This window comes from Odocoileus virginianus, chromosome 34 (assembly GCF_023699985.2).
Source record: "Odocoileus virginianus isolate 20LAN1187 ecotype Illinois chromosome 34, Ovbor_1.2, whole genome shotgun sequence".
NCBI classification, from domain to species: domain Eukaryota; kingdom Metazoa; phylum Chordata; class Mammalia; order Artiodactyla; family Cervidae; genus Odocoileus; species Odocoileus virginianus.
This window is the reverse complement of record NC_069707.1, coordinates 32,677,912-32,702,803: the sequence shown is the minus strand read 5'-3', so window position 1 is coordinate 32,702,803 and position 24,892 is coordinate 32,677,912. Positions and strand designations below refer to the sequence as shown.

The 24,892-nt window shown below is 39.6% G+C and overlaps 1 protein-coding gene across 25 annotated transcripts in view; it reads right to left on the bottom strand.

Moving 5' to 3' along the window:
• EPB41L2 (erythrocyte membrane protein band 4.1 like 2) overlaps window positions 1-24,892 on the bottom strand; it is a 205,202-nt gene that overhangs the window by 65,515 nt on the left and 114,795 nt on the right. For all 25 annotated transcript variants that reach the window (XM_070461379.1, XM_070461369.1, XM_070461389.1 and 22 more), the window contains 2 exons: window positions 15,811-15,915; window positions 2,542-2,584 (listed from right to left, as the gene is read on the bottom strand). In XM_070461379.1, the coding sequence (XP_070317480.1) occupies window positions 2,542-2,584; window positions 15,811-15,915 (148 nt within the window). The remainder of the gene's footprint in view (window positions 1-2,541; window positions 2,585-15,810; window positions 15,916-24,892) is intronic.

The following is a 24,892-nucleotide window of genomic DNA, read 5'->3' as shown; positions in this document are numbered from 1 at the left end:
GAGGGTGAGATGGTTGGATGGCATCATTAATAATGGAAATGAGTTGAATAAACTCCAGGAGTGGGTGATAGACAGGGAGGCCTGGCATGCTACAGTCCATGGGGTTGAAAATAATTGGACACGACTGAGCAACTGAACTGAACTCAAAAAAGATTAATGCTTACCTCTTCTAGTTGTCTCTTAACTGAATAAAAAAATCATAGCAGAGACTGGGCTAAGATAGAATAAACAGTTCTTTTGTCCATTTTAACACAAGCAGAAAGAGGTAAAAATACAGCAGCTAAAACTTCATTTCCTCAGCCTACTTTCATGCTCAGGATGGTACAGAACTTCACTCAGGAAACCAGCTCCAATAGTTTGGAAAAGCCAGATCCTATGTGTTAATGTTATTCCTCTTGCTAAATCATAAGGGCAAGTTCTGAAATAACTCTTTAAAAGAAAAAAGAAAGGAAATAAACCTTCACAAATAACCAAAATGTAAGACTGCGATTCATAATCAGCAAGAAAGTCTTGCCCTCTAAAAGTTAGGATAGCTCCATGACTCTGAAATGAGTAGCACATAAAAATAATCCAACAAAAGCCAGAACAAAACCATAGGAAACAAACTCAATAGAACATCAATCGTGTTTCAGAGGTTATTCTGTTCTGTCCATGGGTTGGGTCACTCGGCAGGTCTGGCTTCAGAGAAGTGAAAGAACCAAACATCTGTCTCTTGTGTGAATTCATGAACTTTGCAGAGTTTTAACAACTGTAGAAAGGACTAGAAAAAGCTCCAAGGCTTTCTCATACAGTTTCGTACATAATGTAAGCATAATGTATCTATGTCTAATTACTGCTTTTCTTTATTCTCTCCCTTTTCTATTATGGACCAAACGTAACTGGATAAAACATCAAGCTGATAAATGCAGGAAAGAGGAATGGATGGAAAGCCAGGGGTGATAGTCAAAAGACAGGGTGACCCCAGATGACACTAAAAGCCCCACAGCTTGAGAAACCCGTCAGGCCCTCAGTCCTGGGCAAATCAGGAAAGTTACTCTAATCAACGCTATTTTTAAAACATGAAAAGAAAGATGAGATGAGGATACAAGGAGAGGAAATGGGAAAAAATAAATTATACACACAGAGTGGAAAAGGAGAGTACAAAAGGAAAGAAATGACAGGGAAAACTGCCCAAATGACCAATAATTTGAGACAGAGAGAGAAAGAAATGAAGAAAACAAATGTGGAGAATCAAAACTGAGAAAGTAGATGGAAAGAAATAGAAGGGAAAAGCAGAGATGTGTTTCAGTGTTTCAATGCTGGGAAGAAATACGTAGGGAATAACAAACAAGAAGGGAAAGGAAACCAACAGTCCCAAGGGCACCCTGCCGGCCAGCACCCAGGGAAACAGCTTCTCCCTGGACAGCGCTGGGGCCCAGCATCCAAAAGCCTAGGAAAAAATCTGTTGTCTTGTCTAAACATTCCAGCTCTTCATGGCTCCCTGCCTTTTCTGCTTCAGACTTTAACAGACCCTGAAGTAAATGAAGTAGCCAGATCCTCTATCAGAGATTCTTGTGTGATGCTAATGATTCCTGACGCAGATATCACGAAACCAGTCACAGGAGAGAACTGAAGCTGGTTAGAGAGGGATACATCAGTCACTTAGGGAGACAACAGAACAAATGGGAAAATGGAAGACAGGGACAAGCAGGACCAAGAACAAACCCAGACTCAGAGCACCAGTGGTCCAAGGAGGAGGGATGGTTTTATATGATCTTCATCCCTCAAACCCTCACTCCAGGACATCTAGGAACACTGCATCCACATGCTTCTGGAGCCAGAGGTCGGCTTATCAATTAAACTAACTGGCTGCTGCTGCTGCTAAGTCGCTTCAGTCGTCTCTGACTCTGTGCGACCCCACAGACGGCAGCCCACCAGGCTCCTCCGTCCCTGGGATTCTCCAGGCAAGAACACTGGAGTGGGCTGCCATTTCCCTCTCCAATGCATGCATGCATGCTAAGTCGCTTCAGTCGTGACCGACTCTGTGTGACCCCATGAACAGCAGCCCACCAGGCTCCTCTGCCCATGGGATTCTCCAGGCAAAATACTGGCAAAAACAACTGAAGGAGTTGCCATTTCCTTCTCCGAAACTAACTGGACACACTATCAAAATCAAGTAGACAAAGCAAGGGTTACAGGGCTCCCTTAGGTACATTTTCTATAAAAAGGGCAAGTTACAGAAGAGTGGCTTTCCATTGTTTTCCCCAGAGATAAAGATCAGGTGTTGCTTCACAGTGGTCGACAACATGAGCAAATATTTAAGACAAAGGGGTCTAGAACCTCTTGACCAGTAGAGGAGTCCCTAAACCATCACCAAAGTAAACAGTCATAATTCTACAAAATAGTATGAGTTCCAACTTGCTATATGATATGAATGCAAACTAGAGTCTATCATTCTATCACTATCTTATTCTAGCTTACATCCCTATGAATTTTACTAAAAAAAAAAAAGACATAAATATTAACTTAATAACTTCAAAAGTATGATGATCTAATACTCACTTCGCAGCTGTCTCTTTATTTCTTTTGCGGGATCTAGCCAGTTCTGCAAGGAGAGAAAAAAAGATTACTTAACCCATAAGAAACAGTCTCCATAGTCCAAAATGAAACAGTTGACAGTTCACATACTTATTTAAGTATAAACATAGTTTAACAAAGTCCTATTCTATTAGCATTCCACTAGGCTTAGTACTGATTTGTTTTTGAAAGTGTATGTGTGTGTTATAAATAAAATATTGAAACACTTTAAGGTGGATCTCTTGGGCTTCATTTTCTAGGAAGTGAAATCAAAACCCACCCAAATGAGAAGACATAATATATGTATATATAGTCTTTATTTTGCAGTAGAAGAAACAGCAAACAGCCCCTGCAGACACTGAAATGATAGCTCAGTGAAGGACAACGATGGGCTCTTATTCATGAAGGACAAAATGTGCATTGGAAACCATGGGTTGAAAGCACATATACCCCAATCAAAAACAAATCTCAACTCCTAACGCCAAGTCCTCCTGAGACTGTGGCTTTTCCCTGCCTCTGTACAAGGCCATGGAGAAGCACTGTCAGACTGGAGCTGGTCTTCATGTAAGATCTTTTTTTTTTTTATGATCTCTATTTGTATTTTATTTTCCCATTTATTTTTTTATTAGTTGGAGGCTAATTACTTTACAATATTGTAGTGGTTTTTGTAAAGCAACCTAGATGCCCATCAGCAGATGAATGGATAAGGAAGCTGTGGTACATATACACCATGGAATATTACTCAGCCATTAAAAAGAGTTCACTTGAATCAGTTCTAATGAGATGGATGAAACTGGAGCCCATTATAGGGAGTGAAGTAAGCCATGTAAGATCTTTTTAAATCTTCATTCCGAGTTAAGAGCCACAATCCTAAGGAACTTCTTTCTACTTCTCCTTTATTTCCACACTTGAAGAAAAATTTAAAAGTTTCCAGGAAAACACTGTAATAGCTTAAAGGCAGAAAGACCAAATTTGAACTAGTAGGTTCAAATCATTTAAGGACATTAAATATTTGTCTTTCAAAGCTACAGGTGAAAGACATATCCAAAAATAACTATATATACATATATATATATACACACACATATGTTTATATATGCTATATGTTTATTTTTTATATGTCTCCTACCTTATCCTCAAGTCATTATTAAAGTTTACTTTATCCTCACTAACAGAACAATTACATTTTATGATAAAATGATTCAAATAACTGACTTTACAAAAAAATAAGTTTCATGCATTCTAAAAGCATCTCAAGTAATGTATTATAACATTCGTGTTTTAAATATTAATAGAATTTTATTTGCATATATAAAGCAAACAGTTAAAAGATTTATCGTTATAGAGAAAATTATAACCGACAATCTTAACAATACACTGAATGGGTACCATGGAACATCATCTTACACACTGTGAAGTAGTAGTGATAACAGGATGCTTTGAGAGCAAAAGCGTGGGTCCTACTGTGCCATTCAGGGCTTACACTCGGGGCAGCAAGGACCCAAGGTGTGCATGCTCTGTTCAAACACTGGTCATATTCAACCCTCTCAACAAGGAGCTGCCAGAGCCTGGGCGAAGTTTCACGGGACTGCTGGCCCAGCTGTGTGGCCCGCTGAAGCGCAGGGCCTGCGGGACCCCCCCCTGGGACCTCCAGGGCTGTGGCAGGGCGCGGCTCTGCTTCTCCCTCGAGAAGACAGCCTGCATTCAGCTTCCCGGCCCTGCAGCTGCGGTCCACCAACAGCTGGCTCACAAACGGCGGGCTCTCGTGAGGCCCAAGAATGAGAAAACACACCATTCAGTCTCCCGCGCAGCCCGGGGAGCGGCTGGGGGAGAAGAGGGAAGGAGGCTGCAAAGTATGGTGGCGTTTCATCCAAGGAAGGAACCACCAGAGCGAGAAAAACTGAATCGGAGACAACTGGTGCCATGCTGAAAAGGAGAAGTCCCTGAGAACACGAGCGCAGAGAAAGAAGGGACTACTGGTCTCCCAGGCCTCAGCAGACCCTTCCAACCCCAGCCTCACCGTGAGACAGTTGCTAGAGATGCCTCCCGTGGAACAGAAGAAAAAAGACACCACCTCTCTGTTCTCAGAGGGAAAAGGGGGAAGCGATACCATCTTCTGCCCGGGAGTAGCCCTGTGCCCCAGCCACCTGGCACCGTCCATTCCCAGCTGAAGCACCGAAACCACGGAGAAGTCAGCGGACAGCTTCTGCATAGCACAGGGACAGTCGATACCAGCTCCGCAGACCCAGGAGAATGACCGAGAAGCTTCAGTGCCCCAGCCAGCCATGGTCAGACCCACTCGCTCTTGGGCCACTTCTCACCACACTGTCACGCACAATATTAAGGTCAAAGTGGCTTCTCTTTATTTCAGAGTCCATTCAGAGACTAAGTAGGCAGAGTGTCCCTCATGTGGTCACAGGGGCAGCAGAGCGGACTCCTTGCATCCACCAACCGGGCGGCCCCTTGCTCACCATCAGCTCACCACGCCCACTCCCACAGGAGCAAGGCGGTCTCCCTGAGGCCAGGAGAGACCCCATTTCCTGTATCCTTCGCAGGACTTGGCAGCCCAGGCAACCAGTTTAAGTACTAAATTAACACATTATTGACCAGAGACGTATTAACACATCTTCTGCCCTGGAAACAGTTCAATATTCACTTACACAGCAAACCACTGGCCACCGGTGTTAAGTTTCTGCAAAAATCCCCCAGTCAGCAACGAGCTAATACCTGTTGGTGAGTACCGGGCCTTTGTCAGCCTCCTCCTTCCTCTTTCTGTGGTCACCTTAAAAGACTACAGATTATTTTTCTTAGGTTTATTTTTATTTGAATAATTAGCTCCAATGAGTCCTTCAATCATGACGACTGGGATATAATTTTACTGCCTAGTGTCGTAAGTCCATAAGCAAAAAACCCAAAAATGCCTTAAGATGACTTTTAAAAACAATATCAAGTCTATTTTCTGCATTATCAATTACAAGTAAATAGCAGATATAAAACTCTTTACAAATTCTTGGTTTTGATACTTGAGAAGTGCTGGGTAGATCAAGAAGCAGATGCAGAAAGACGGATAAAGCCAGAGAAAGACATGAATGCACACCCACGCACACCCACGACAGACTATGCTGCACCGCTCGCCTTGTTTAAGGGTTTGCTGCCACACACAAAGATTTTCGAATCGGATACATGTAGCGCAAAATTCTGCCTTCCACCAACTGTGTGATCTTGGGCTCATTAGTCTTCTTTAGGCCTCAATTTCCTAAATTTTAAGATGAAGATCACATCATCTACCTCCTGGGGTTCTTCTTTTCAAACATTCATTCAAATGTTTCCTGAAGAGTAAGGACGCATGCAAAGGACTTTATCCAATGCTTTTAACAGCAGATGTTTTCTGTCAATGATAAAATTAAATTGGCCTCTCACCTTTCTGTGTATATCTCTTTTCACATAATTTTTTATTTCCAAAGGTGATGTACTATATATATTAAAGAATTTAATATTTATGTGACTATTTCTACCCACAAAAAGTTAATAAATCAGACTCTGGATTCAAAAAATATAGTCACTGCAGTCATGGGCCAGATGAGATAAAAAATTAGACCCCTCCCTCCTCAGAGAATCCTATCACAGGCTTCCAACAAAAGTAAATTAAAATTAAAATGTGGTCCTAGAATATCTGTGCTATTAAAATTATCTTAATGAAATCAAAAGTCTATGAATCAGGGGGGAAAAGTGTTACATCTCTATCTTCATTAACCTTTAGCTGAAATTCAACGTTACAATCAGTTATGAATAGAGAGAGGAAAAATTCTGGCTAATATCAGCAGTGCTCTTAGCTTTGTCACTGATAGAAATCAAAACTTTTTCCATAGCACATTAGAGTAGTTGCAGATCTTAAAATATCACTTATGCTAATATTCTGAAATCACAGTAGGGATTAGATATTGATGATGACTTTATCTCAATTTTTAAATTAATATGTTAGAATGTTATTTACTGGTTTCCTTCATAGGCCTGTGTTCTTTATTATAATCACATATTTCAAACACTGTTCTGAGAAGCATCCCATATATGATTTTACATAAAATTATGAATAGCTTAAATCATAGTCTTATGGTTGAAAGAGGCAGTTTGGACTGGAAAGAAATCCCAATTATATGTCAATGTTAATCTTTCATTCAGCGTTTAAAACTTAAATTGTGAAACACGCTGAATTATCAGTAATGAATACCAAATATTTTGAAATTGGCAATTAGCCCACTGAATAAGACTACTTCTTGAATACAAAAATAAAAAAGAAGCCGTGCATAGAATTCACCAGACTATCAAAGGAATCCACCACAAACAAAAATGTTAAAACAAAAATCTGCCTTGGAAAGTTACAGGAAAAAAAATTTTTTTTTAACTAAGCAGCAAATAGCTATACACATATTTTTTCTCTCACACTGAAGTCCTTCTGCCACTTAATTAGGAGAAGCTCCTTAATCCTTGTTGCTGTCGCTAAGCTGTGTCTGACCCTTTTCAACCTCATGGACTGCAGCACACCCGGCTTCCCTGTCCTTCACTACCTCCCAGAGTTTGCTCAAATTCACGACCACTGAGTCGGTGAGGCTATCCAGCCATCTCATCCTCTGACATCCCTTTCTCCTTTTGCTTTCAATCTTTCCCTGCTACTCTCTTATCCACTACAAATCTGAGGCTGTAGAACAGTTTTGGTTAACATCAAGCCTGTCTGTCATTTCCCTATAACATTTTCAATACTGAGTCTCAGAAAAAGTGTGAAATAAAGTGATTCTCATTTATTTTCTAACAGAAACACCTAGAAAAATATAAAAGCTTCATTACAAATCACTATATTTACATTCATTGGATGCTGGTGTTAGAAAAACCTCAGAGACTGTATGGCGCAGATATCCACGAGAACTGTGAAGAGCCTCACTCCCCACCAAGAGGCTGTGAGTGCCCCAACACCGAGCCACTTGGGGTTACTAGTGCCCCCTGCTTTCTTGGCTTTCATGACATTCCAAACTCCAGTAATTCTCTCTGCCACTTCAAAAGAGCACTTATGCCCTAGACCGGTGCTTCTCAAGCCTAAACGTATATGTAAATGACCTGAAGCTCCAGTCCAAATGTAGATCACCAGACAGTGAGCCTGGGGTGAGGATCTGGAAACCCTCTCACCGCTAACAAGCTTCTGGGGGGTGCCAATGTTTCTGGGCCCTGGACCACCCTTTGAGCAGACGAATCAGAGACTAGGCATGCCTTAAAAACTGGTGCTTGTCAATTCTGCCAGTGAGAGACATTAAAGTTAACCCAACACACACCATATCACCAGATGGTAAACAGTAATTTTGTCTGAAATCTGCATTTTCCTTTAAGAATTTATAGCACTGAAGCAAATCTACTTTACTGTACATACCTCTGTCTAAATTAAGTTTAACAGAACACTGCCATCATGCTGGTGTTAGCAGAAACGTCACAGGCCTTCTAAGCTACAGTGAAACATTCACCATGCGTCTGGGAGAACGCGATTCCAACTCCTATCTGTGGTATTATAAGGTGTATCCAGATTGAATACAGAATTTTATTAAAGAACAGTTTATATACAACAAATAGTTTAATATTGGAGTTTTCAGTTCTAGTTTTGGTGAGGGGAGGAAATGGTCTATCAGAGAAATGCATTAATCAATTTTTATAAATTTAGCTGTGGATATCAGCTACACTTCAAACAAGCTCCCCTTTCAATATAGCTGGAAGCAAAAATGACATTAAAATCCCTGGGCCAGATGCCAAATTCTATTAACATCAAAAACTCAAGACAGTATTTTCCCTTTAAAGACAATCCCAAACTCTTAATGATGGTTCCATTTTGACATGAATACAAGAACTATATAGACTTAGAATTCTGTGTATAAAAGAATAACACATTGCTTGATTTCACATATTTTTAACAAATTTTCCACAATAATATGAGTTCTCTGTAGACATTAAAAAGTTCCAACATTAATAATGATAGATTTTCATACTCAAGAGTGACGTGAAAGGCTTCCAACTGTAAGAGACACAGCACTACACTAAAATAAAGATTAGACTTTCCTCTCCTTGGAAAGTGTTCATACAAATAACTATGGCTTTACCTCACCTTCTCATTATAATATGTTATAATAAGTGACTGAAACATCTATAAACACAGATAATATTCAGCATAAAAAAAGTAGTTTAAATTCCTATATCCTGCATTGGTGAAACTGCATGAGCTGAGTTAGTGCAACAATAATAAGTTTCTGTGGGGGAAAAAAAAAAAGACATGATACAAATTTATATTGGAGAAAATAAAGGTTCTTTTGCCCAGATGTCTTAAGAACTGGATTTTATCTACATAAGCAAGAAGGAATAAGAAAATTATACAACACAAAAGTTACACAGGAAAATCACATTATATATGAAATAATTAAATATTGGCAATGCCAATTACATGTGTGCATTCATTTTCTGCAAAGTATTTCAGAAAGGACACCCCACTGTTTATTCTCCCATTGTTCTATAGTTCAGGTCTAGATAACAAAGTGTGTGCCTAATTTTGTGGGCATTTTCATCCCAAATTTTGGAAAAGAAACTACAGAGTTAAAAATACGCAATTATGAGTTCTTGGTTTAACAGCTTTTTTTTGTCCATGGCAACCCTATGGAGAACCCCTCCAAACTTAACCTTCCCTTAATCCTGCCTTAATGACCTTAGCGTCTCTCTGATTTCAGTCAAGTCTTTTCATGGCTGAACACTCAGTCTTGTCACCACACAGAGTTCTCCACCTTATTAGAAGTCATCATTCCATTCTCAGATGCAATCATTTCTTCTCCTAAGTCTTCTCCCCATTTAGTCTCACCATACCTGCCCTTCAACTTAGAACTTTCATCCCTCGGTCCCAGCCGTTTTCTCCCAGTCTATCATCCCATTTCAGCTTACGTTCCTTCCAGTGATCTTATGAATCAATTAGCTTGATTACCTATGCATCAGGATCTCTAGCTTTCTCAACCTTTTGCCCTCTTACCATAACCACTTGAACATAACACCCCATTTCTCCACTATTATGCCCAGGTTGCAGAGAGCAACTAGAGAAGCACAATGTATTCTGCTGCCATCACAGTTTTATGATCTCAGCTGGACTGTCAACAGCAAGCAATCCATATCCCTTTTAAATCATTTGCTTGTCTACTTTCTCTGCCATAACCTCAACTGAGACTCCTTTTGTGCTTTGGCTGAACAGTCCTGTTCACACTCAGATCTTTTTAAAGGCAAGACTGGTTGTCTCATATCACTGCATCAACTTATCAATGCCATCATTTTTCTGCGCATAAAGGAGATCTCCCAAGCCTTGATAAATAAATATACAGCCTAGACGGCCCTGCATAACCTGACCCCTATCAACACTCAGTCTCCCCTCACTAGCCACAAGAGACGTCTTTTCATTTTCCAAGAGGTCAGCTGTTCTTACTCAGGGCCCTATGTGTGTGCTTCCTAAGTCCCTTGGCTCAGCTCAAACTTCAGGTCTCTGCATAAGCATCATTCTCTCCTAGAAGTCTTCCCTGGTAGTAACCTGAACTCTTCCTATACAGCAGTAGTCAAAATTTATTAACTGAGTAATCTGGGTTTTTTTTTTCCAGTCTATCTTCTCAACTGGAACTAAGTGTGGACATTCGTGAAGGCAGAATTTATGTCTTAATTATTCACTGCCAGAGCTGCAGATGCATACTAGTTTGTACATAGGTAATAATTTTTTTAATGTGGTTAAAAAAAACATAAAATTCATCCTCTTAACCAACGTTTACTGTATAGTTTAGCAGAACTAACTATATCACATTATTGTGCAACAGATTCTAGAACTTTTTCATCTTGCAAAACAAACCCTATCCCCAGTGAACAACAATTTTCCATTATCTCCTCGCCCCAATCCAGGTAACCACCATTTTACTCTGTTTTTCCATGGGTCTGCCTAGGGAATACCTCATACAAGGGACCCACAGTAATTGTCTTTTGTGACTAAACATTTAATTCAGTGTAATATCCTCTAGGTTCATCCATGTTACAGGACTAACAAGACTTCCTTCTTTAAGGCTCAAAAACATTCTATTCACCATATTCTGAATATGCCATGTTTTATTTATTCCATCCATCAAGGAACATTTGGGCTGCTTCTACCTCTTGGCTATTGTAAGTAGTGATGCAGTGAACGTGGGTGTACAAATACCTCTTCAAGATCTTACTTTTGATTCTTTGGGATATATACCCAAAAGTGGTAAATCTATTTATAATTTTTTGACTAACTTCTCTACTGTTTCCCTAATAGCTGCACCATATTACTTTTCCATCACCAGAGTACAGGTTGGTTTCCTAATTTTTTCACCATCCTTCCTTGCCAACACTTGTTATTTTCTTTTCTTTTTTTTTTTTTTTACCAGCGGCCATCTTAATGAGTGTGAGATGGTAGACAGGTGGTATTTTAAAATATTTGATACTGTCTAGACATACAGAAGCTACACAGTTTCTAGAACAATGGGAAGAAAGACTGATAAATATGGTGTGTGTTAAACGTCTAAATGGACGTTTGTGCTAAATGTCTAGATGTCTAGCTGGAATCAAGATTGCCAAGAGAAATATCAATAACCTCAGACACACAGATGACACCACCCTTAGGGCAGAAAGTAAAGAAGAACTAAAGAGCCTCTTGATGAAAGTGAAAGAGGAGAGTGGAAAAAGTTGGCTTAAAACTCAACATTCAGAAAACTAAGATCATGGCATCTGGTTCCATCCCTTCATGGCAAATAGATGGCTCAACGATGGAAACAGTGACTGACTTTATTATTTTGGGCTCCAAAATCACTGCAAGTGGTGAGTGCAGCCATGAAATTAAAAGATGCTTGCTCCTTGGAAGAAAAGCTATGACAAACTTAGACAGCTTATTAAAAAACAGAGACATTACTTTACCAACAAAGGTCCATCTAGGCAAAGCTATGGTTTTCCCAGTAGTCGTGTATGGATAGGAGAGTTGGACTATAAAGAAAGCTGAGCGCCAAAGAATTGATGTTTTTGAGCTGTGGTGTTGGAAAAGACTCTTGAGAGTCCCTTGGACTGCAAGGAGATCCAACCAGTCCATCCTGAAGGAGATCAGTCCTGGGTATTCATTGGAAGGACTGATGCTGAAGCTGAAACTCCAATATTTTGGCCACCTGATGTGAAGAACTGACTCACTGGAAAAGACCCTGATGCTGGGAAAGACTGAAGGCAGGAAGAGAAGGGGACGACAGAGGATGAGTTGTTGATGGACAAGGAAGCCTGACAAGCTACAGTCCATGGGGTCGCAAAGAGTCAGACATGACTGAGTGACGGAACTGAACTGAAATGTCTAGATGACAGAACTGTTAACTCTCCTTGAGTTGGGGCCAGGAAGGATGATGGTGGAAAACAACCAAGGAAAATCTCATAGAGTAGAGTACCTAAGCTGGATCTTAAGGAATAATAGACATTCAGATTCAAAAAAAGAAAAAAAAATGAGAAGGATATTCCAAATACAAGGGATAGTATGTTCAAGCAGATATACTATGGATGGGCAAAGCTTCCCTTATGAGAGAAATGTGATGTGAATTGAATAGGGATTTTTGTGAGAAGTTACTGAGAAATGAAGACAAAGAAGTAGACCACAGTCACTAGACCAAGAGCTTTGTAAATCACACTAAGAGGGTTAGATTGCATCTATTAAATGGCTTTAAGCAAGGAGTGCCAAGATGGCTATGCCTTCCCGAAAGTTCGATCTGGCAGTAGGGAGAAGAATGATCCAGAGGTCTGGGACTGGGCAGTTAAACCAGTTAGGAGGCTGATAAAATATTCAAAGCAAGAGATGACAGGGGCCTAAACCAAAGCAAGAACACTGGACAAAGAGAACGAGGAGAAGGATGTCAGCAGGTAGAAGACAGAACTTATTGACTGACAAGCAACGAAAAGAGGTATAAAAAGTGGAAGCAATTTATACCTACTCTTCAGGGAATAGATGAAGGAGAAGACTAGTTTCCTTTTAGACAAGTGAGTGCAGTGTCCAGTAGAGAGTGAAGTATATGAGTCTGAGACTCAGGAGAAAAACATGGATCAGGCACATATATTAAGAGTCAGCAAAATAAAAAATAGAGACTCCTACTATCTAAATACTACTCTTCACCATGCAACTCTAGTGTTTCAGAAATACTGTATGTCTTAATACAGCATATCACGTTTATAACGGAAGTTATTCTACACATTTTACAACATACTGATGGTTTTCCTTCTTAAGAAAGATTAAGTGCTCCTAGCCAAATTTCCATCACTTTCTCTTTTACAGCTTTGAGGGCCAACAGAAGAGAACATGGTTGGAAACATTATCAAGACTACCTTATAATTTAAAGTCTAAAAGAGCGCCTAGTTTATTTAGTTGAATGTCTAATATGTTATTACTTCTAAGAAAAATATTCTAAACAGAGTTCTAATAAGAACACTTACACACTATTCTGTGGGCAGGCATGCAATTTAATTGTCTTCAGTTTCAATGTGGAATTAAACCACAAATTAGGTATCAAGGATTTAAAATGCAGCAAGTTGAGAAAATTCAACTTATATATAATCATCACTGTTTGTATCCTGCATTTCATTACCAGGATGTATAAATACAAATAATGAAGGCCTGTGGATAAATAAAACTTACAGTCTATATTCACCTACCTACTGACTGTGACACGAATATTAGAGGTTGGGAGGTAAGTGCAAAGGTCACAGTGTGACCAGCGTTCTGGGCATCCTCAGAAACATCACAGTGAGTCTGCCCACCACCACCATCTAACAGAGTCCAAAGGGCTTCCTTTCCGGGCATAACCCTGGACCCAGCCTTCACTCTTCACCCTACATCAGTATCTTCTCCACCAAAGTCCCAATACTCAGAAAGTGAAGTAGAAAAAGAACTTCCTTAACAATGAGGAGAGTGACAGAGACTGAAGGCTTGTGTCCTTCCCCAAAATTCATACACTGAAGCTTAATCCCCAATGTGAGACAGTATTTGGAGTTGAGGCCTTTGGGGTGATTAGGTCATGAAGGTGGAGCCCACATGAGTGCGATCAGCGACATTATAAAAGAGGCTTTGGAGAGCCCTCCTGCTCATTCCACCATGTGAGGATACCACAGGAGGTCCATGAGCCAGGAAGGGGCCCTTACCGCACTGAATCAGCGGGCACCTTGCTCGGCCTTCCCAGGCTCCCGAACAACGAGAAACACAAGTCTATTGTTTATAAGTCACTCAGTCTACAGCACTTTGTTAGAGAAGCTCAAACTGACAAAGACAAAAGGCTAGAGGTTAAGTCTGGTTAATTGCCAGAAATGGTAAATATTTCTTTCTTTAATATGCTTAGGAAAGGGAGAAGCCCTGAAGGTCCCTGGAATTAGCATCAAGCATTAGAGCACTCTGATTGTCCTGCTTAGCGGCATCTCAGGAAAGTCCTGGAGCAGAAACCATCTCAATGCACTCTGGGATCAGGCAGGTCTTCACAGAGTCCTGGCTGATCAAATCTACCACTTCAGGGGACTTCCCTGGTGGTCCAGGGGCTAAGACTCCCAATGCAGAGGACCTGGGTTCGACCTCTGGTCAGAGAACTAGATCATTTATGCAGCAAATGAGGAGCCCAAATGCAGCGATTAAGGATCCCTAACAGCTGCAACTAAGACCTTGTTATCGTTGTTTAGTCGCTCAGTCACGTCCGACTCTTTGCAACTCCATGGACGGTAACACACCAGGCTCCTTTGTTGATGGGATTTTCCAGGCAAGAATACTGGCGTGGGTTGCCATTTCCTTCTCCAGATATACCAAGTCACCTCTACTCAGAAGACAGTGGGCTCTGGCAAACTCCACTCCCTTCCGACCTGCCATTTCGATTCTTATAGCCCGGACGTCTAAGTCCAATTCAGGTCACCATGGATGGGGTCCAGAACGCACCACGGTGGATAAACACCACGTTGAGCTGCAGACACGTAAGAATAGGCTTTTCTTTTACCTGAAAGCAGGAGAACTAGGTAGTCATAAATCTCTTCCCTTCGTTGGTATAGGTATACCTTTTCCTTCCAACCAGGGAAGACCGACTCTTATCACTGAGAGGAGAAGCCTTCAGTTAAACAGACACTGGCACGAAACAAGCCTGTCTCCCACCTGTTTTCCTACAGGGCCCTCACCTTTCCTGAAAGCCACTCATTTTCCATAAGTGCCTTTTCCTACCTCTTTCCCCTGTTAAGATGCCCTAACCACTTCCTGCAGTCACAGTTTTCTGTGAACTCCCACTTACTCACATGAATAAAAGTCATCCTTTGTCAGTTTAATTTGCACACCTCCGGAAAACAACTTAAGAGGGTATATTAAAACACTTTCCTCTGACTCCACGGGAAAATATAAGAGTAACTGGGGGAAAGTTTGTATTATTATTTTATTTTTTTCTTGTAGTGTGTACATATAAAAAACAGGCTATTATGGACTGTTTAATTCATTTACTAAATCAAACGGCAGAGACAACTTAAGCACACAGTAAGAATAAACCTGTTTATACCATCATCCTTTGATAAAAAGGTTCAGAAACGGCATGCTAGAAAAACAGAAGTGCAACAAAATTGCAGACAATAAACTGATCACAAACCTACCCTGGTACAGCCCAAATCAATCGATCAATCACTCTACCAGGTGAGTCAGCTGGACTCTGCCTTCTGTTTTGCTCCCAATAACCCACACAACAGGGCAAGGAACACCTTCATCCCTACCAACCACTCATCTATTCAGCAAGGCACACACTCCCCTGAACCTCCAGACAAGTACAGATGGGTATTCCTGATATTTCTTCCAATATTCCTCCTTCCCTGCTTTTTGGGCTCCCCTGGTGGCTCAGATAGTAAAGCATCTGCCTGCAATGTGGGAGACCTGGGTTCAATCCCTGGGTTGAAGATCCCCTGGAGAAGTCCATGGCAACCCACTCCAGTATTCTTGCCTGGAGAATCCCATGGACAGAGGAGCCTGAAAGGCTACAGTCCACGGGATTGGAAGAGCCGGACACAACTCAGCGACTAAACCACCACCACAATGAACATAAACCGTCATAATAAAAACACAAAATAAGTTATTTGAAAACTAAGTTTTACACCAGTTAAGAGAAACACACAGTATTTTTTTAAAGACAATATAAACAAACTTAAGATAACTTCACTTACTTTCTGCTCAGGGTTCTCCTGAAACACAAGTCCAAAGTAGTCCTTCTCCAAGAGATTGAGATGTTCACACACTTTGTCAAATAACACTTGCCCCTTAGCACGTTTCTGAGGAAAAAGAATAACATCTTTACTTTTCAAGCACTAAAGGTCCATGAGTGCTATAAATCAAGGACATATCAGATAAAATTACTTAGCATAAATTAATATGAAATATTTATTTTCCAATCCTCTATTAAAACAATACCCAAAAACGATTCATAACTTTTTCATTTTAAACTCCCCACTCCCAAACAAAACATAAATTCCAAACGAAAGCATGATTAGCCAGATGGCCTAGGCTTTACTACTACTCCATGTTAATATTTCAAAAGCCAAAAAAAGTAAAATGCTTAGAGAGTTCACTTATTTGTTTTTAAAGTAATACAAAAGTATGTCCAAGCTGCCCCCCCCCTCAGTTCCTCAAAGTGGCTCATGTACACTCTCCCCAGGAAAATTATTAAGCTCCACGTACCCTAACACAAATCATCCCATCACAATGATTTTTATTCCAGAGTGTCTGTAGAGTAGAAATTATGTTTTTCAATATAAAGTTACACTTTTTCTGGAGGATCATATGGCATTCACTCCTTAGAACAAATCTCAAAAATAGAAGAGAATGAAGCTGACACAGTAAATCAGCTGCCTCCAAGGATCAACAGAGATATAAAAGCCTATGACAGCTTCAGAAGAAAAATTCACTGTTTAATCAATGTCAAAACATAAAGTGGTGACTCCAATTAAAAGGCACAGCCCTGGGAACCACCAAGTGCAGAGCTGGGTCAGACACACCCCTCCTTCCCCTGCATGGATATAAACAACCCCTGGACCGCAAGTGAGACGGGAACAAGACAGAAGACAGACACGTTCATCCTCGAGACAAATGCCTCACACTACTGAAATGTCTACTAGTTAGTTCATCCAACGTGTGAAAATGAATGCTTGCCACACAGACATCTTTAAAAATGGAGTAAGACATAAAAGACATTTCAATTTCAAATCGCGACGACTCTGATAAGGGTTTTCAGAAGATAAAGTCTTCACGGAAACTTGATTCAAGTCTGTGTTTCTGTCCTCTGCCTGGGGAAGCAGAGGTAAGAAATCCATGCCTGCAACACTGCAACCTTGATTATCAAATTTTCATAGTTAAACACTTCTTTTTTAGGAAAAGAATTACGTTAAATAGTAGAGGGAAGAGGGAGAAAAGCCACAGAGATTACATGATTTCAACATTACAAGCAGTGTGCTATCCACCTTGCTACAGATTCAAACAATGATTAAGTATACATGAAACAGATAAGTGTTTACACATCCACACATTTAAAGCACACACAGATATAGTGTAATAAATGGGAGTATTGGGCTCCAGATTCCAAATTCCAAAGTTCGAAATGCCTTTCCACTATTTACAATCTATGTGACCAGGGGCAAGACACTTAAGTTCTCTTTGCCTGAATTTGCACATCTATTAAAAGATAATAGAATCTACCATACAGGAGGTGGTTAAGTGCTAAAAGACTTATATAATATACACATGATGAGAGCTTAGAACAGTGTGTGGATAGTGAGGGCTTATTCAATATTGGCTGTTATTAAAAGCTGGAGAGTTTTAAAACATGAAAAATAACTCATTTCACTTACATGAAATTTAGCATTAAGCTTCTAAAATGAAAGTTTCTGAATTTCATTATCTGCAAGCCATTATTAATCTAAATAATTAAGACTCTGAGTTTGAAGGTATTTTAATTGACTTTATAAGGAGAAGGTGACTCATATCATGATGGTTACTTTATTAAATGTGCAGTAAAATCCATTATCTCTTCTTCATAAGTGCCTGGAATAGATATGAGACTTGGCTGCAAACAACAGCGAAAAATATTTTAAGGTAATCAATAATCTAAGATAGAATTCAATTTCTCTGACATTAATTTCAACAATATTGTTCAGTCTCTAGAGAGAAGAAGATTGCCCAGCATAATAGATGCTTGTTGAATCAAATGAAAATACAATAATACAGTGTACTCTATGTGACATACTTATTTTAAATGTAGTGACAGCTACCACTCAGGCTCACAGTGACTGACCACAGTTGTATTGATAATTTCAGTGACTACTTCGTAATTAGGAATTGTTCTTATCTAAGATAGCAAAGGGGGAAAACTCCTGCAGCTCTTGCCACATCTGTCTACTTGTTCATCACACACTAAGCACTTATAAGGAGGGATAAAATAGGTCACAGAAGATTTCATCTACTATAAAGAAGAGATGATCTTATTTAGAAAGATACTAAGAACTCAATGGATGCTTATATAGGCAGTCGGCCTTTAATCAGATATAGTTTCCAAGCAAAGGTGTTACTTCTAGGAAACCTCTGACAGAATGACAGCTACTTTCAAATAAGCTGACTACTGAAACGGATTAGCCCTAAAAAATCATGGTGAAATGTGACAGCCTCAAAGGAGATTCATCCTACTTTATTTGGTTGGAATGGTATTTGAAATTAGGGTAAAATGGATAGCTAAGAGAACTGACGTCTATAAATACGAACACATAGCTCAGTTCAAAGAGAAAAACACGCTCCAACACTGCCTTACCATCAGTTTTTATTAATAAATCACACTTCCTCACTGCTTTCCATTTCAAAGATAGAAACATGCTCTCATGGACAGAATTCCCCTAAAGATTCAGAGCAAAGTATCCACACAGCTCACTGCCGCAGCCTGGCGCTGGTTCTCGGGGCAGCACCAGGAGGCATTCACACGGGGGTCGGAGTCAGACCCCGTCCCTCCCTTGTTCAGCTTTCTGTAAGCACTTTACTATTATTGGACAAGTCTAACAATGGGTCGTCTCCTTAACTGTAAGATGAGATAGCAGCTCTCTCACAGCTCACTGTGAGGGTCAAATAAACCCAGGAAGACAGTGTACATTACAGTGCCAAACCAAGTGCCTCACCCAATCACAGTTGAATTCTATTCCCAACTCTTTCACTAGCCCACATCCAACACCAAAATATCTTCTAGATGCTCAGATTGCTTCTCCACAATTCTCTCCTTCCCTTCTCCAGGAAATAGATATTTTAAATGCTCGATAAGATCTTAATTGCACACAAGTATTACTTAAGCTTTCATTCAGCATCTCCACCCTCAAGGAACTTAACTGGTTGGGAAGACAAAAAAGCAATAAAGCCAACAGGCCTGTGCTGAAAGATGCAAATACAAAAGTGCATGGGAGAAGCACCAAGAATGGAATGAGCAAAAGCGGCTGAGAAATATCATAACCTCACCATGGTTGTGGCATCTGAAATGACTCTTAAGGAAACGGAAAATAAATGATTCTCAAAGATAAAATCCCAACAAGTATAATCAAAAAGATTAAAGACACATAAGGAAACCAGCTACTATTATTGAGCCTTAGATATGATATCAGTCAGAAATTCAGAGACAGTAGACAACGGAATTATCAAGTATAGAGTATAAAATTAGCATTTTTATATGTTTAAAGAAATAGATATTTTAAAATATCAAGGAAAAAGTAACTATCAAAAAGCAGAACTTCTGAAAAGAACCAATTAGAACATTTATAAATAAAACTAATTAAATTATAATCCAAATGGACATGGGTTGATACAGTTAAAAGGTGGAAAATAGATCTGAAAAAACGACTCAAAATGAAACACAGACAGATAAAGACTATGAAAGAATTTCAGACCTGTAAGCTACAAGAGGGGATCTATTCTATACATACCTTCCCAGAATTCTAGATGAAGACAATAAAATAAGAAAGAGGCAATATTAAAAGAGTAATGGCTGATCAATGCTAAAACTCTCAAACTAAGTAAACCCAGTGGATCTCTAGTCAGATAAAATAAAACCCATTAACCTACAATCACTTTATTCCATTAATTATTTATACACAGTAACATTCTAAATGTTTTGACATGTTTTTAAGAAAAAAATAGATACTACAAAGTCAACAAGACAAGAGAGGAAGAAACAGGAGCTGGGGAATAAGGAATAGAGAAAGGAAACTTATAGAAAACTCAAGAAGTTACTCTTAAAACACCTAAAACTGATCTGCCTTGGAAGCTAATTAAAAAAGGCAAACGAATTAGCATATTTCTTCTAATTTCATAAAGAACACATACCAAATTATCAGAGACATAGTAAATGATACATATTTACCATACCAAGTTATCACATTTCATAAATATTAATCTATAATCAACCTTGCCTGAGTGTGCTCTGACAGCAACGCGACCCAGTGGCTCACCACTTCTTTTTTGCCTTCATGCTGTTCACAACTCACTCCATAAGTAATAATACTCATCGTTTGGAGGAGAGGAATCAAGATACACTTCATAATACAAGTACATAAAAATGTTGAGGGTGGGATTCCCTGGGGGTCCAGGAACGGTTAGGAATCCACGCTTCCATTGGAGGGGGCAAGGGTTTGATCCCTGGTCTGGGCAACTAAGATTCCGCATACCACGTAGTGTAACCAAAAAAAAAAAAAAAACCTGTGTGGGGGACATGCAAAGTGAAATTGTTCCTTCTCCCCTCCTAGATTCTGGCATGTGCCACCACTCATGTGAATCATCGATCTCAACAATATGCTAGTAAGAGCATCACTACCAGAGCAGAATGGGACATGGATTTGAACACCAGCCCTACCTCTTAATCACTGTGTAACCTCAGGCATGTCTTGAGTCACCTTATGATGGTGATCAAAAAGTTAAATGTAATAAAGTACTTAATAAAATATTTGGCACATTATGTGAATGCATTAAAAGGCAGCTGAGAGCACAGAAACTTTCTGAACGATTCTAAAATAATAACTGACTTTAAATATCATTGTAAGGAGCTTTCAGTTACTACACTCAATCTCATTTCACAATGAGAAAACTGAGGTTATAGAGAGTTTAACTGATCTAACTTTTTCAGTCTGATTTCCTGAATTTCTTTTAAAGAACTGAATTCTTATTTGCGATGTCCATAAACATTAGTACTCTACATTTGTATCCAGGAAGGCAATTTTCTCATTATCATTGTTTTGATTTTTCTATAAACAACTTGAATTGTGGTGTGTGAAGGGACTACAAACATTTTTCAACCAAGCAGAATACACAGATATTTTGCTTTACAATGTGCATCAAGATACTAGTATATGTGGCTGGTTCATTAGTTGTAGTAATTATGGGCAGGTGCTGCCAGTCCCACATAAAAAGGCCAGTTAACTTGCCAAAGCAAGCTCATAATTTCTTTTCTACCTTAATTTCCACATGTTAAAACCCTACCTCTAAGACACATCTCCAAATTCCCCTCCATGAAGCCTATTCCAATCTTCTCATACTTATCCTTCCCCATCAAGTACTTTATTTCACATCTATGGTTCTTCTTCTTAAGTTCTACTTCTTTTGATACTTATTACTTCTGCAGACCGGGTTCTTTAAGCAATAGCGTGTCTCACTCACTCCAGTGTCTCCAAGAGCAGTGCTTCCTCGAGTAACTCAGCTCACTTGTAGGCCAAAAGATACACTGGGGGCAATGGCTTGGCACTTAAGCTGGCAGAGTTGAGTCTAGAATCAGGTCCTCTGGCTCTCAGTCTTACGAAAGCTCCCGGCTCTAGAGCTCATGGACTACCAACCCATAGATATTCAAGGAACCAAGCTAGACACACACTGCCAACTAGATTCTAGGAGAACAGTCACAGACCTACATTTTATTTTCACATTCTACATTGTACTTAAGACTCTTCCTTAGTAATTAGAGCACTTCCAAACACTTCTCGGGAACTAAAGGAATGACGTCAGCAGAAAAACCAATGTGCTCCTTTCTCATAAGAGCCAGCCATGCACCACCTTTATCCAAAAGGAGACAGTGGGGTTTTGCAGTCTTTACACATTCCTTCCCTAGGACACCAGTCGCTGTTATTTCTTCTTGCTATCTGAAGCGTGCTTTTGCTTTATATCTCTTCTTAGACTAGAATCTTTATAGAGTACAAACTGTGTTCATCTCTATTCTGATAATGTAGCACCAGTTAACTAAACAAGTAATGCCATACAACAGTTAATCAACTTGCCAAGTACACTTCAAAAAGAAATCTTACTTCCCATATTAAATGCCAGCAATTTACAATCAACTTTCCCCCCATCTACCTCTCCTTAACTCCAAGAATATCATTGAACAGAAGTATAAAATCAATGGCTTGAAAATTTAAACTAAAAAAAAAAAAAACAGAAACAGTCCTTTGGTCTATATCCAAGGTATCAGATTTTTTTTTTTTTTCTTTAAAAGATGACATAACCCATGAGAGACATCCAAAGGACAGAGACAAAGCAAGACAATTTAGGTAGGCTTAAAATATATATTCTTTAAGGATTAGAAGACTAGCTTTGAGGAGCTTCCTTTGGGAGGGGTTGGGAAGGCTCAGCAATCCACAACAAGCCCAGCTGAAGAAAGGCAGGCTGGAATCTGAGACGCGGAGTCCCCGTGCCTGTATTGTTATTTGTGGCATTTGCTATTGAGGCCAAAACATGACATTTCTGGAGGCCTCTTGACTTGGAGGAATTTGCACAACTGCTTACCCGGCAGATTGCAGTTGATGCCACACACCACTGGCGTTTTATAAAACACCATCACTGTCTCCGTGTGGGCCCTCCACACTGCAGTTATTGTGTACCCAGGAGACAGTGCTGGGAAGCATACAATGCAATCCATACAGCACAGCCTTGAGCTATGTATTTTGCGCTAGCTCAAATCTACACTGTGCAAGTATAAAAGGCCAAGGAAAGAAAGGTATACACAGAGCAAACACAACAACTGAGACATTGTCATGGGGTGGAGGAAATCAAAGAGAACCATACAAAGGGGGAAAGGCGTGTCTTCAATAGTTTCAGGCCATCATTTTATCAGGTCATTCTTTTCCTACCCATCTGAATGACACACCTCAGTCCCAAAGTTCATTCAAATCCTGGAAAAAAGGAAGAAATCACATCCAACAATTGTGTGCGTGTATGAAAAATGTAATTCCAGAGTAAATATCATTATAATAAAGGAAGATTTTTAAGTTCCGTTCATTCCCCTTATCATTAAACTTGAAAAAGTTTTTCTGACTGCTCAAAAAATAATATGTATTATAGGTACTTTATATATAATAAAATAAATCTTTTATAAAACCTTCACATACGAAAGGTTTCTTATAAGACACTAGAGAGAAGAAGAAAAAAGAATCCGCCTGCAATGAGGGAGACCTGCGTTCGATCCCTGGGTTAGGAAGATCCCTTGGAGAAGGGAAAAGCTACCCACTCCAGTATTCTGGTCTGGAGTCCATGGGATCGCAAAAGATCAGACACAGTTGAGCACCCTTCACTTTCCCTAGACAGTATTCCTTCAAGTGTGTGCGTGCTCAGCAGCATCCAACTCTTTGCGACCCCATGGACTGTAGCCCACCAGGTTCCTCTGTCCATGAGGTTCTCCAGGTCAGAATACTGGAGTGGGTTGCCATTTCCTCCTCCAGGGGATCTTCCCAACCCAGGGATCAAACCCACATCTCCTGCATTGGTAGACAGATTCTTTACCACTGAGCCACCTGGAAAGCCCACAATTCCTTCAAGAGCAGCCTCCAAGGGAGGAGGGAGGAAAAGTGAAAAATCCTCTCATAATTCATTACGAAATCTCTCTTTCTTTCCATTCCCTAGGATTCAAGGAATCGTGATTGAACATGGGAAATTCTGCAGTGCTGTTGACATGAATGACATAAAACACTATTCAGTGTAGTTCTAGGAACTAGAAATAAAAATTAAAAGGCTGCTACAAAACAAAACATATGCTAGGCCAGAACACACTGAAAAATATGCTCAAGTAACTGTATCCTACAATAATATTAAAGGAAATCCTAGTGTAGCTAGAAGCAGCATACAGGCTCATCTTTAATAAAATCACATGCATGCTTTAATTAACTCAAGAACAGAGGAGCTTGCCTTTCTCCTATGTTATAAAGCCCTATTTCATGATTCAGTGATTCCAAGTCTATCCAAGTTTACATGCAGTACTGACATGAAATGCTTCTCTACTCCCATCTGTTGGGTTTTGAAATGTTTCATAATTCTTAACAGAGCACACAAATCATCTGATGAGCAATCAGATAAGCTTAGATGGCAAATAAGACAGAAAAATGTTTCACCTTTATGGTATATGGAAAATGGCAAATAAATGCTAACTTTTAGTTTTAATAAATGAAAGAAACTTTAATCTTTTGTCCATAGCCACACATCCTTTATTTCTAATCAACTAATTCAACTACAGAAGAGGAATAACTGTGAGGGGTCAGAAACATGGAGATTCAGCAAGAAAGTTAAGGAGTGTCGGAGCATGCCTCCCCAAAAGGCCACCTCGAATACAACCTTCTACCTCCCTCACAAACCGCTTTCATTTTTCATTTCCCTTGGCTTCATGAGTGAAATCCGACCACTCATGAAGCTTTAGCATGAACAGGTTTCTGTTAAAAGGCTAATGTCTCCTAGAAGGCAATATAAGCCATCATCCACACACTGGAATCATTCACTCAGGCTGCTAATTCTCTCGTTACTTAGTTGAGAGACCTGCTAACATTCGGGATTAGAAGAATTTTGATTCTGAATGGAGAAACAGTACGCAGGTAGCATAGCACACTTTTGTATTATAATACTATAAAAAAGTAACAGGATATCATCATGGAACTAGCACCAAGAAAGTCTAGATGGTAAAAAGCACTAAGAAACAGAAAAATAATATGGGGGGAAAAAAGAGGATTTTAAATTTTGGCTTGAATTAGAAAAATAAGGTAGAAATTCTGTCCTTATCCACCTGTTCTGAGATTTAGCACTCAGAACTCAGTTCAGAAACTTATATGTTACTTTTATAAATCAACTTGGCAGTCTAAGCATTTGTACATTACTTCTGTGGGAAAACATACACTTCAGATAAATAATTTTCTGAAATATGATGTACATATAGAACCTGTTCATAAGCTGGAAATGTCCTTTATAATACTTCTCTGCTCATATGTA